We start from the raw sequence: 13,869 nt of genomic DNA, 5'->3' as shown, positions 1-13,869 counted from the left end.
AGTAGACTAAGGCTTTAAACAGTAAAAAGAACCCCTCATGCCAGCCCTGCTAATTTTCTCCTGAAAGAATAGCAATTCATTCTATAGTACTGAGCACCCCTGCTGGATACACCTGTACTGGTACTGTACTGGTATTAAAGCCCCCAAACCTTCACAGTCAGTAGATGTTATGCATGTGGATAGGAGTACAGGTATAGAAATATGAACTCCCAATTTGTCTGTCTTCAGTATAAGTTGAGTATGATACATGAAATTGCCCGCACAGGGAGTTGTATCCAAACCTGTATTAAAAACCAGGACCTGGTCCTAGAATGTATAAAATTATTATAAGTGTGCCTTTGTTGAACATATATACTGGTATCAAGTAACTTTTCTTTATTACTACCAAGTCTCCATTTGCCTGGGATTAAAAGAAAAAACTTATTGGTCAAATGATGTCCCTGTTTACTGATCTTACATTTCACATGAGTTACGAAGTTCTTGCAAAGGTTTCTGTAAGAAGAAGTGAAGGAGGACCCTGGGCTTAATGGATCCCTAGGTCTGATCTAACAGGGCTACTATTTGCAGGAGAGATGTAAGAAACTGGAGATAGCCAAAGCAGAAAGGAGATCTGAAGCATCCATTCCCTAAAGTGTAAATGAAGGCAGTTGCCTAAACTACCTAGGGATTCAATATGGATTCAACTACCAGTAGATTGAATAAACCTTTTGGTTCCAGCTAGCCTCTTCATAGCTAGCCTCAAAATACGTTTTTTATATGTCAAATATACATAGTATGTGATGCTCACTTGTTTCCTACAGCATCTCTCTCATGTCAAGAAAAAGCTGCACACCTGGCAGCACCAATCAAGAGATGAAATAAAATGGCCTGCTAACCAATCGCGTTGCTGATGCTGTTATGCCTAGCTAATGGCACTGTAATGTGTGTATGCTGCTATTTTCGTAGGAGTTGATTAACTTTTTGTAGGCTCTGTTGCTCCTTTTCTAGCCATAACTGAAGGCGCTCATTTATACCTACATTTTAACATTTCCCTCTCCAGTCGTGATGCTTCGAAATGTAGCTGTGTTTCATTTTTAAGTGTAAGGTGAGCTCCTTAGGATTCAAGCAAATCCTTCCAGAGGGCAAAATAAGCTAAAGATTATAAAACAGGTAGTGGAAATGCTTTAAGACCTGTAATGGTGAACACATACACAGAGAGAATCCTTCATTCTCACAGCTGAAAAATAAAAGTGCAAAGATTCTACTGGGCTACAGTACTTAAAATTTATGTTGTAGCTAAGCATACAGTTAAAAAAAACACCCCAGGCTTTTGTATGTATTTTAACCTCTAGTGCATTATCTTAGCAACGTTTCTGTCTGAGTGTTGATTTATTGCTGCTGTTGTTCTCTAGGCACTGTTTGTGTATTGAATTGAATGTTTGTGTCTCTGCAATCTGCATCTCACCTTATGATCCATTCTCCCTGCATTTAATTGCAGTTGATCAGACAGCACTTCTTTTATCTGCTGCATTTTAAGTGCTGTTTCTGATTAATGCTATCTTCTTGTCAGTGTCCATTTTTCAGAGTTTGGTTACTGTATGGAGTATTCGAGCTCCATCACCCATAACTGTGTTTTGTTCTTCCCGCTGAGCTCACATTCATTATCTGACCCAGTGTTAAATGAAATCAAGTTTGAAATCCTTAACTGAGCTCTATGGGATTTAGAGGGGAAGTGGGGCAGATTGATGCAGAAAAAAATTCAATCTCATATTTTATGTAACAAAAATGAGTCAAATAATATATTTTTTTGCTTTATGCATGGCAGAACTAATCAATATTATAATTGCAATAAAAAGAACCATTAAAGTTAGAAGATAATGAGAATATGACTTGAGTAAAAAAATGGGTTTTGTATCATTCTGCCCCACCTACGGGGCACTTAGATACATTGGATGGGGCACTTTGATACAAAGCGTAAATTGTATGAAAATGGTAATTATTTACAAAAAATTAATGAAAAAAACAAATTTTTATTGTGAGAGATCATAATTAGCCTTACAATTTGTTACATATCAAAACTAACAGTGTTTCACACATATCATAGACTTTATGGCAGGTTTTCTTAACAAAACACCAAAACTTATATTTATCTTTCCTCAAACACCTATCCATCTTTAAATCTAAAAAAAAAAAACTTTGGAAAAACTTAAAGAAGTATAAGAACTCACATTAGGTAGTCAAAAAATAGTAATTTAAACAAAATGCTTATTAAAAATAAGTAATTACTTAACCTTTAGCTTCTATTGCACATTATATCCACTTAAGTCAATAGAAAAAGTATAAAGAGATGATGTTCAAGATGCGCCCTTTGAGAAATTTGGTTTTGGCAACTGCAAAACATCATCCTTGAAATCAACGCTTGCCTTATCTTCTACAATGGAGAAGACAAACGTACAAGATCCTGGTTTTTTCCTGAGATATGACACTTGATAATCGGTTGTTGATACCCATGGCTAATGGCCATAGTGGATTGAGCCAATACTAACTAATAACTAGTTTAGAGATTTCATGCCAACTTGTATATTGGGGCACTATTGTGCACTAGTGGGGCACTTTTATACGTACCACTGTGCCCCGTGTCTTAGTGTATCAAAGTGACCCAACAGACATTTTCAAAAAACTAACAGTTATTAATAAAACCACTGAATTTATTTAAAAATCATGTGTAATCCTGATTACTGAGTGGAATGACTTACCTTTAGTATTTTTAAATCTTAACTAAATGATGTAAAACAGCATTGGAACACTTTTACATTTCACATAATTTTTTAGTGCTAAAAACACATCTACTCTCGTCAAACGCCAATGGTTAACTGGCGGGTGGCGCAGTCGCAACTGTTGTACTCACACATGTATAGACACATTTTAGTGATGTGTATAGACACGTTTTAGTGATGTCATGGCACGAATAACATTTCTCGATATTGAAATATTGTTGGTGTATCAATGTGCCCCTTGCATCAATGTGCCCCCCTATGTCTGAGTTAGAGATGTGTAATTATCATTTTTTTAAAGCAACAATCCAGAAGATACTATTTGCAATGCTTATTAATGATGAATAGTGAGATTTGGGGGAAAGGAATAAAACAAACAAACCTTTAAAGTATTGTTTAATATTTATCTTTAATTTATGGAACAACTGTTGAAGATGTTTTACTTTACCAATAATATACTGTGCCAAACTTTATCTGCTTCTTTCACTTGTAGTGTTTACTACATGTAATCTAGTATCATGCTTCTGTAGAATTCTGGAGACTTTGCTATCAGGCGGGATAAAAGTCTAACTCTAAACAAAGAAAAAAAGAATGAGAGCTAACATCTATTTAATGAAAGATTGAAGTGAACTTTTAAAAAATCAAGATTAGGGTAGAGGTGCAGTTTAATAGTTCCCAGAGTCTATTCCAGAGTCTATATGTCTTATTTAAATAAAACCCCAGAATACCTTGATCCTATGAACCTCATACTTGCACGCAGCTTTTACATGCTTTGTTTAATGGCAGCATGCCTGCGCAAGCTTCTTTCAATGTCCAGTACAGCTTTCAGAAATAATTTCCAATGCAACACTGTGGGGGAACAGAATGGAAACTTACCCTAGTGCATATTTCACAGGGCTAGAGCTTCCAATTGTAGTTTTAGTCCTTAAAATCTGAAAATGATGATCTTTGCTTGATGTGTAGAATTGTAACATTTTTGTTTCCTTACTTCAGAACTAACTTACCACACATGCTCCAAGTGGATTCAGTGTTCTTAAGGTGGTTAAAGTCATTATAGTTTGTGTAAAACATTACCTCTCCAGTTTACCTAGTGCATATTCAAAGATCTCTTCATAAGACTATTTAAATAAATTGCTTTTCTAAAAACGCACTTATAGAACCTCTATGGCTTGGGTATATTTTTAAGGTATTAAATCAAATCAGGAGTATGAAGTGATAACAGTAATAGCATTACACCATGTCTTCAGTGTACACAACAAAATACCTATGGGCTTGATAAAAATGCTTATCACAATCCATTGGTTATACTTGTCAGTCAGATAAAAGCAGCAGCTACAAATTGTTGTCTGAGCCATGAACAAGGCATATGACCCTTAAGCAATCCAACCGGCTACTTATTTGTGCTTCTTTGCCACAACAATAATAATAGTTTTAAAAACTTGTAAATATATTTACATTTAAAAATAAATACGCTGTATTATAAGAGTGCTTAGAATTATTAGGTTAGTGTCTGTGTTGTGCACATGTCATGGGTATTATCCCAAAGCCACTGCTATTTTGTGGCACTATAAAATATGATTTATTGTCTGGAGTAGGCTGAGACTATGTGAATAGGATTTGAATGGTAGAAAGTGAACACATGTTAGATGAAAAGTAATTTTAATTCAGTGTCTTTCATTAATTAAAAACACATTTTCAGTAGACAGAAAATCATAGTTCCGTTAGGCTGAATCCTTCTAATTGAAAATGAGAGGAACCTTTCTCTCTTCCTGGAAGAATTTCCTACAGCACTCTAGGAATAGTTTTCTACAAGTGCATCATAACCACTTTTGAATGGGCCAAATCCTGGAGAATACATGGTGTATCTGTATGTGCTCTGTACACGTTGCAACTCTTTTGAAGTCCATGTTGGTTGATGTGGGCAAGTTTTTCCTCTTCTTTACTGTGTCCCTGGCCTATAACCCCATAAAGCTCCATGGAAGCCACCGAGAATAGCATAACATCACAAGGTGGATTGTTGTTTGGTTTGGACACATTAGCTATGACACAGAACAAGAGCCAACACTTTGTCTATCCTCTTTTTTTGGATTTGTGTATACAATGATAACTCTACTACTAATAATGCTCAGATGGTGCTCATGAAACTAACAAATATGGGACAAAAAACACTGTAGTACCTAAGGGACTAACTAGGTTGTTGAAAAATTCCATGTTTCGCCATGTATGAGAGAGACTGAGAAAGCTATAGATATAATATAAAGCAGGGTTAGCAGAGCTGTGATCCTCCAGATGTTGCTGTATCACAGAGCCCATCATCCCTGACAATTGACCATGTTGGCTGGGGCTGATGGGATTTGGAGTCCATCCTTGATCCCCAAGTTACCTAAGTGTGTGAAAGAGATCAGAGGGGAGAGAAATAATGAAAGAGTGAAAACTTGGGCAGAATTTTATGTCTTCACAGGATGTCTGAAACAGCTATTTGATAATGTTTCACATATGGCATTGCCCAATGCAGGGGCAAAGGCAGAAAATACCATATATATTTTTGGCACCGCCCTGCTGTTATTCTGTAGAGTATAACAATTCCCCAGATAGCCTAAGTGACCTTATGGGTCTATACAAGAGCAGGTAGTCTTTCAGGTAACCTGGTCTCAGTTTGTTCAGAGCTTTATATATTAGTAACAAGACCTTGAATATAGCCCAGTATCTGTGTGATTGTGTGTGTGTGTGTGCGCGTGCACACACACACACACCGTATACAGAACCTATATAACATCTTATTTTCTTTGTGACTAATAATTTTCTCCTCCTGTTGAGTGGACTCGAACCACCCCCTTTGTCATTCCTGAGCAGTTTAAGCTTTAAACCTTATCCTGTAGTTGTAAATTAGTGAGGTTTTGTGTTCAAGTTGGCCTAGTATAGCAGGGTGCCACTTCTCAAAAAAGATACTAATGGAGATGAAAACTTTCTAGACAATTATTCTATAATGGTACAGTTCCCTAGAATTAACCTCTCCCTGCTAGATGTCTCTCTTTAGAAAAAATCCCCTTTAGTTCTTCCCTCAGGTGGTCAAGGCTATTGTGGTAACACCTAGCACCAGCACTGGCTTAGTTCATTTTAAATGCAAATGAGTTGTAGGACCAGAGACAAAGGACAAGGTGCTCCTATATTCTATGGATAGATGTCAACAATGCTAGCAGTTGTTACACTCACTGATGAGACAGCGTTCTTCACTATGTCTGAGCTTAGCAGCTGCAGGGAAATGGACATAATACAATGGTACCTTGTGTTACAAACGCTTCAGGTTACAGACTCCGCTAACCCAAAAATAGTACCTTAGGTTAAGAACTTTGCTTCAGGATGAGAACAGAAATCGCTCCGCTGTGGCACAGCAGCAGCGGGAGGCCCCATTAGCTAAAGTGGTACCTCAGGTTAAGAACAGTTTCAGGTTAAGAACGGACCTCCAGAATTAAGTTCTTAACCCGAGGTACCACTCTGGGTGGCTTCCAACAAAATATTGAAATACAATGGTCTGTTAAACGTTAAAAGCTTCCCTAAACAGGGCTGCCTTCAGATGTCTTCTAAAAGTCTGGTAGATGTTTTTCTCTTTGACATCTGGTGGGAGGGCGTTCCACAGGGTGGGTGCCACTACCGAGAAGGCCCTCTGCCTGGTTCCCTGTAACTTGGCTTCTTGCAGGGAGGGAACTGCCAGAAGGTCCTCAGCGCTGGACCTCAGTGTCCGGGCAGAACGATGGGGGTGGAGATGCTCCTTCAGGTATACTGGACCGAGGCCGTTTAGGGCTTTAAATGTCAGCACCAACACTTTGAATTGTGCTTGGAAACGTACTGGGAGCCAATTTAGATCTTTCAAGACCGGTGTTACGTGGTCTCGGCAGCCGCTCCCAGTCACCAGTCTAGCTGCCGCTTTCTGGATTAGTTGTAGTTTCCAGGTCACCTTCAAAGGTAGCCCCACATAGAGCGCATTGCAGTAATCCAAGTGAGAGATAACTAGAGCATGCACCACTCTGGCGAGACAGTCCACGGGCAGATAGGGTCTCAGCCTGCATACCAGATGGAGCTGATAGACAGCTGCCCTGGACACAGAATTGACTTACGCCTCCATGGACAGCTGTGAATCCAAAATGACTCCTAGGCTGCACACCTGGTCCTTCAGGGGCACAGTTACCCCATTCAGGACCAGGGAGTCCTCCACACATGCCCGCCTCCTGTCTCCCACAAACAGTACTTCTGTCTTGTGAGGATTCAACCTCAATCTGTTAGCTGCCATCCATCCTCCAACTGCCTCCAGGCACTCAAACAGGACTTTTACTGCCTTCACTAGTTCTGATTTGAAAGAGAGGTAGAGCTGGGTATCATCCGCATACTGATGAACACCCAGCCCCAAACCCCTGATGATCTCTCCCAGCGGCTCCATGTAGATGTTGAAAAGCATGGGAGAGAGGACAGAACCCTGAGGCACCCCACAAGTGAGAGCCCAGGGGTCTGAACACTCATCCCCCACCACCACTTTCTGAACACGGCCCAGGAGGAAGGGGCGGAACCACTGTATAACAGTGCCCCCAGCTCCCAGCCCCTCTAGACAATCCAGAAGGATGTTACAGTCGATGGTATCAAAAGCCGCTGAGAGATCCAGCAGAACTAGGAAACTGCTCTCACCTTTGTCCCTATCCCACTGGAGATCATCGACCAGTGCAACGAAGGCAGTTTCAGTCCCATGATGAGGCCTGAATCCCGACTGAAAGGGATCCAAATGGTCCCTCGTAACCATTTGTGTGCACATGAAATGCACAGCTCTGTTTTCCAACAAAGGTCACTCTCTGCCTCCTAAAAAAAAAAAAATCATTTTCTGTCTTGGGCAACTTCCTCACTCTGCCTAATTGTAGGGCCGGCCTTACAACCTTGGTTTTTAAATCAGGATTTGAAACCAGCTTCGAGGCTGTTTTAAATAGGCTGTTGATTAGCTCTGTATCCAGTCATGGCTAGCCTGAACTATGATCAGGTGGTGCTGATGTAGGCCTTAACGATTACTGGGGAGGGAAGAGGTTGTAGGAGAGGAGCACACACCTGATTGCCGTTCCCAAGTCCTTAGCTAAGGATATGGTAACAGAAAAGCTACACCCATCCTGGTCTCGCCATTAGATAGTGTGATGCAGCCACCTCATTTTGGGTATCATGAAATGGCAGCATATTGTTAGTTTATTCATTTTGTTATTGTGGCATCTCCCAGAAAGAGATGTCAGTGGGATTGTAGTTGTGCTGGTTGTAGTTAGAAGGTTTTGAATAGCTCATGGATATGACTTCGCTGGATTTTCTTTTATCACACCTGCAGAATATGTAAGTAACATGTTTAGCTTCTGCCTGGATTTCTCAGTTAAAACTCTTGGATCTCTTATAGCAGCATCTAACCATTTAATTGTGTTGCTCTTATTGCTAAGCCCATTGCTGCAGTAAGTAAGATGTATTGTAGTACTGTAGGTCAAAGGACTGCTTTAAGTTGCTCATTTTCCTGTGAATGTCATTTCTTCTGTGTGGGCCAGTGAGCAGCTCTTGGCACTCAGTTTCCATAAGCACATTTATGGTTGATGCATCACGATTGGGAATTTCCTAGCATTGGCACCCATATTAAAATAATGCCTCTTCAAAGCCAATTAAGTAGAACAGTAGTTACCAGCTCATTTCAGAGTGTGATAGTAAACATAATTTGAACATTTTATATAAGAGGATAAAAAGAGAATTTTAGAAGTGTTTTTGCCTTGAATGTTTGATAATTAGTTAACTATTAGCAAGGCCTCATAGCAGTTGTCAGGAAAATATGGGTCACTGTGGTAGAATGTATTAGCCCAATACATTGTCTCCATTTTATTATGAAGCTGCTGAGGAAGCAGTGATATACAGCACTGTCATTACAGATCTATTGTTACAGGGGTTCCACAGTCTTCTGTGTACTGCCATTAATTTATAGCAGTAAACAATATGTAGCCTTCCGACTGCAGCAAAGCAGAATCTTTTAATGAGGTGGATGTTATTACCACAATAAATCAGTGCATTTGTGTAATGTATAATTCAATGTGTGTATTCCCTCTGTAACTTCTCTGAGTAAGCTGATAGTGTATCATTGTCAGTACACAACTCCATAGTTCTTTATTTGTAAGCCTTTCTCCCACATTTGGGGTGTGTGTGTGTTTGTGGGTATAATATAAAGCTTGCAAATAAACATGGCATGCCTTGATGGTTGTCCTGTTGCCAGGTTTCAGAAACCAAGTGTAGCAAAAAAAAGGGGGGGCGTTAAAAATCAATACTGTGCATTCTGTCTGTATGGATCTCCACATGATACCTTTTATTTCTTTTTTCAAAAGAGAATTAAATCAATTCTAATTGGTTTTAGCTTTATATTCAGTGAATGTAATTCTATAAGTATTGATCTGTGGTGGTCCTATTTGTAGAATAATAAAAGCAAGAGCAGCAAAAAGCGTATTTTTGAAAGCTTTAATGCCATACAAACACAGTATTGTTTACATTGTTACTAAATATAATTTATTTACCAATGATCTTTGTGTCTTCCTTTTTAAAGCAAAAGAAAGCATGGCTGAATAGTGTCACGAAGCAAAAGATGAAGTAGATTCTATAATGGTTCTTTGACAAATGCAATAGTTTACATCTGACTAAACGTAATTCTTCCTTGGAATATTTTCCGCTGCAGATAAAAACCCTTTCATATAGCAACCACTTCTTTTAAAAACTATAATTTTTCAAATTGGAAAACTTCCAGTGGTTAATGACATTTTTTTTCTTGGTCAAGAAAGGAGAAGAAAGATATGTACCAACAAAAGCAAAATGAAGTACAGTTCCATTGATAAATAACAATATAAATGATAGTATGTCAGCCTATTTCTATTAACTATGTTGTCATCTACATAAGTAACGAGGGAACAAGAATTCCATAAATGCTTCTCGTTTTTTAAGACTAATTTCTGCTAGTCTCTTGTGAATCAATTTTTTCCAATGAAAATTACGTCCCACAGATGGATAAGTAGTAAATATTTGGGGTAGATATTTGGTATGTGGCCCTCCCCCACACTACCGTGAGCCCAAGATGGAGTCTAGTGAAGAATTATATCTCTCAGCTCCCAACTCCCCACAACTTAAATTCAGTTCTGTATTCATAAATTGCAGGTTGGGAAGGAAAATTACAAGCAATTCGTATCTTACGCGTCTTTACTTACTTACGAGATTGCAGCTTTGTGTGCTCGAATGGGAAATGATTATTTAAAGAAATAATATAGAAATAATATAGAAAATGGGAGGGGCTGGTGGAAAGAAGGGGCAATGGGTGGTCCGTGTCCAGCAACACCCCCACTTCCTACACCCCGCTTCTTATCCTTTCTGTGGGGCTCGCTTAGAAACAGCGACTCACCCAAATGCTGTCCCCTCAGGGACCAGACCAGCAGCATCTCCAGGAAGGAGCCAAGCAGAAGCTGTTAAGAAACCTGGTACAGTGGTACCTCAGTTTATGAACACAATTGGTTCCGGAAGTCTGTTCATAAACTGAAGCGTTCATAAACTGAAGTAAACATTCCCATTGAAAGTAATGGAAAGTGGATTAATCTGTTCCAGACGGTCCACAGAGTAGTTAAACTGAAGCGTTCATAAACTGAAGCAAACTTTCCCATTAAAAGTAATGGAAAGTGAATTAATCCGTTCCAGATGGGTCCGCGGCGTTCGTAAACTGAAAATTCATAAACCGAGGTGTTCGTAAACCGAGGTTCCACTGTACTGTGAGCAAGCTGGAGGGCTTAACAGGTCTCTCTCTTAACAGTTCTCTGCTTTGGGTTTTCCATATTCAAAGAGAACATGGGCCCGATCAAGTAAAACAATAGAAATACTTAACTGACCAATCACATAGGTTCTGCCCCCCTAACAAAAGCCCCCCCCCAAAAAAATTCTGGCCACGCCCATGAAATGGAACAGAAAAAAAACATGTGAAGTGGAGGGAGATGGGGGAAGAGAGGTTCTAAGAGAAAGAAAGGTTTGTGGGTTTGCAGGGAGAGAAGAGAAAGAGCAATGGGAGTCATAGAGTCATAGAATTGCACAATTGAAAAGGACCACACAGTGATTGGGTGGAAATGATCCATGCTATTGAATGCATTCAGATCTTGCTAAGGGAAGCAGTTCCACGTCTGTTTGCAGTATGTATGTGAGATACTTGGCAATAATTACTCCATGCATTGCTGCCTTATGCGAAGTTTGTATTAGAGGATGATTTAAAATAATTCCTAGTGGAAGTAAGAAGATTGTACAGTTACATCTGGGGTTGCAAAAGGTCACTTACCTCCCTCTTATTATGCTTACTTGCATCCAAATTCAAAACCATTTGATTTATAATAATAATAATAATAATAATAATAATAATAATAATAATAATGTACTATGTGTTTAATTTTGACTCGTAATTAAGTGAAAGACAACAAATGTCAATATTATAATGTGATGAGTATGTTTCTTTTTCTCACCCATAGCCTATTGGGGCTCTGAATCCCAAAAGAGCTGCATTCTTTGCAGACCGCCATGAAACATGGGAAGACGATCAAGTTCCAAAGTTTCATTATGGCACTCACTATTCAACAGCAAGTTTTACACTCACCTGGTTGTTAAGAATGGTAAGTAGACTTTGAAAGTGTTTTCTTTGAAATTTGTAAGGGAAGTTGTAACTAAGCATTGATTTTTTTAAATCAAAAGGAGTGGTAGCAACAGAGATTTTGAAAATTGATTAAAATCAATGGGTTCGGTCCAAAGAACTTTCACATATGATGGTGGCATTTGGAGGTTGACCTCCCCCTTCCCTTTAACCCTCCAGAGCACCCAAAAAAATGCTTGGACAAAGGTCAGTGGACCTGCTAAGTCCACTGGTACTGGATATTGGTTCAGGGAACTAAGGGAAAGGAGTGTTTGTGGGAAATCAGGCAGACGCACTTTGTATGTGTGGAGACGAAGGTTTCACCACCTGCATTTTGCATACTCCCTCTTCCTTCTCAACCCTCCATTCCACAACACATCCCCCTCAGCAAGGTTCCACAACTGTCTGGTAGCATTTTATTGGGAGGGAGGCCTTGCAAGGAGATGAGGGATCTGGAAATCCAGATTCTGCCTGTGACTATCCACTAGCGAATCTCTGGACTCACCCCGTATCTAATTATTGCCTATTAGAACTACAATTACTTCCAAATAATAGCAATGATAATAGTTTTTTGTTTACACTTTTCAAATAAGTATGAAAACCCTTTCTTAAAATATGTTTTTTAAGTTGGTTTCTCTCTATATGTTTCTTTTCATTTAGAATTACTTTTTGCCTGCAAGTTTTGTTTTGTTTTTAATGAAACATAATCTGACCACTTATGGCAGAATTCATGTGAATTACTGATAAGTAAAATAAGCTTTTAAGATGCAATCTAGAAGTAGAATTGCCTCTTTTGAAATAATATTGTAATATGTTTACAAATAGTGATTCAGATGGTCAGACGTCTGATATTTATGAAACAGGCCACGTTTCTGTAAAATACACTGGAATGATGATTTATCTGATAGAAACTAATTTCTTTGGGAAAGCATTAGCAGCACATCATTAATTAAACCTTGTTACATTGGTACAAGCAGACATAAATCCTTGAAGTAATTTATGGTACTTTGCTAATTTCAAGCAATTATCCACTAATATGCGCTTAAGTGTCCTCTGACTAGGAGGAGGTTTTTTCAATTGCTCAAACATTTTTCTTTCCTTAATTGTGAACTGTAAAGTTGCACATTCTGATGTTATAGTCATAGTCTGATGTTATAGGAAAGTTTTGACTCTGGATAATATTTAGGATCCAGAGAGCCCCATAATTAGTTCCATGCACCCCAAAGATCTGCTTTTATCGAACATAATTCTTGCCCCTCCACCTCCAGGGCTAAATGCAAGCCACTTTGGAAACAGGGGGAAATTTCAAATACAGTTTGCAAAGAGTCATGGTGGGGAAGTGCTTGCTGTTTAAATAAAACAATTCAGATACCTCAAGGCCACCTGAAAGCTCAGACACCCCTTAGATCAGTGTTTCTCAACCAGTGTGCCTCCAGATGTTTTGGGACTACAACTCCCATCATTCCTGACCACTGGTCTTGCTAGCTAGGGATGATGGGAGTTGTAGTCCCAAAACATCTGGAGGCACACTGGTTGAGAAACACTGCCTTAGATCCTAGTATGTATGCATATATAAATCTAATGAATTAAATGAGTTAGATCCAGGCTTCAACTTTCGTTGACGGAAAGGCTTCTACCATTATGGAACACTTCCTCTTTTAAATCACCTGAATATACACGTCCCTAGCTATAGTATCAGTTGTTTAAAAGGCGTTGAAATACAGTGATACAATATGTGAGTGAATTTGGGAACCTGTGTTTTTCACTGATTTTGTTGATCTGTAGAATGAGTTATTCTAGGGAAACAAGACACATTTTACCATGTTGCTTTTCTTTTACTCTCCACAAAAATAAAACCCATCAGTAGCCTTTAGTGTTTCATTCTAATTGAGAATTGGCAAAATATATTTCAACTTCTGTTTCTCTCTTCTCAGGAGCCTTTTACAACATTTTTCCTAAACTTGCAAGGGGGCAAATTTGATCATGCAGATAGAACTTTTTCATCAATTTCAAGGGCATGGCGCAATAGTCAACGGGACACCTCTGATATCAAGGTAAACTTCTGTGACAATTCTTCACTTCCTATAGTGAGCTTTCGTATTGATGATGTTCTATTAATATAGCACAATCAAAATGCACACTGCTTTACAGAGTACAAAAGGATTGGTTCCTGTGTTGGAGAGCTTAGCAGTCTATGATTTGACAGAGGGGAAACAATGGGAAATGAAGAGAAGTTGAGGCAAGGGGTGATTGCTTCAGCTGCAGTAGTTTGTTACACCAGCGAGGGTAACTAGGGTGTGTCAAATGTTCTTGGACTAATACTGAATGATTTCGAATCTATTAGATTTGCTAGGCATATAACCTTTAAGAAGCTGCAAAGATTACAGAAATAAATTCACTTAGTATTATGGGCTGAGGGTG

At 38.9% G+C, this 13,869-nt stretch overlaps 1 protein-coding gene across 4 annotated transcripts in view; it reads left to right on the top strand.

Annotated features, from left to right (window-relative positions):
• Positions 1–13,869, top strand: part of LRBA (LPS responsive beige-like anchor protein) — a 357,361-nt gene that overhangs the window by 259,136 nt on the left and 84,356 nt on the right. For all 4 annotated transcript variants that reach the window (XM_035113958.2, XM_035113959.2, XM_035113955.2 and 1 more), the window contains exons 45-46: positions 11,291–11,431; positions 13,383–13,502. In XM_035113958.2, coding sequence (XP_034969849.1) covers positions 11,291–11,431; positions 13,383–13,502 — 261 coding nt within the window. The remainder of the gene's footprint in view (positions 1–11,290; positions 11,432–13,382; positions 13,503–13,869) is intronic.

Source organism: Zootoca vivipara, chromosome 9 (assembly GCF_963506605.1).
Source record: "Zootoca vivipara chromosome 9, rZooViv1.1, whole genome shotgun sequence".
Lineage (NCBI taxonomy): Eukaryota > Metazoa > Chordata > Lepidosauria > Squamata > Lacertidae > Zootoca > Zootoca vivipara.
The sequence above is the reverse complement of the archived record's forward strand: the minus strand, read 5'-3'. Positions and strand labels throughout refer to the sequence as shown.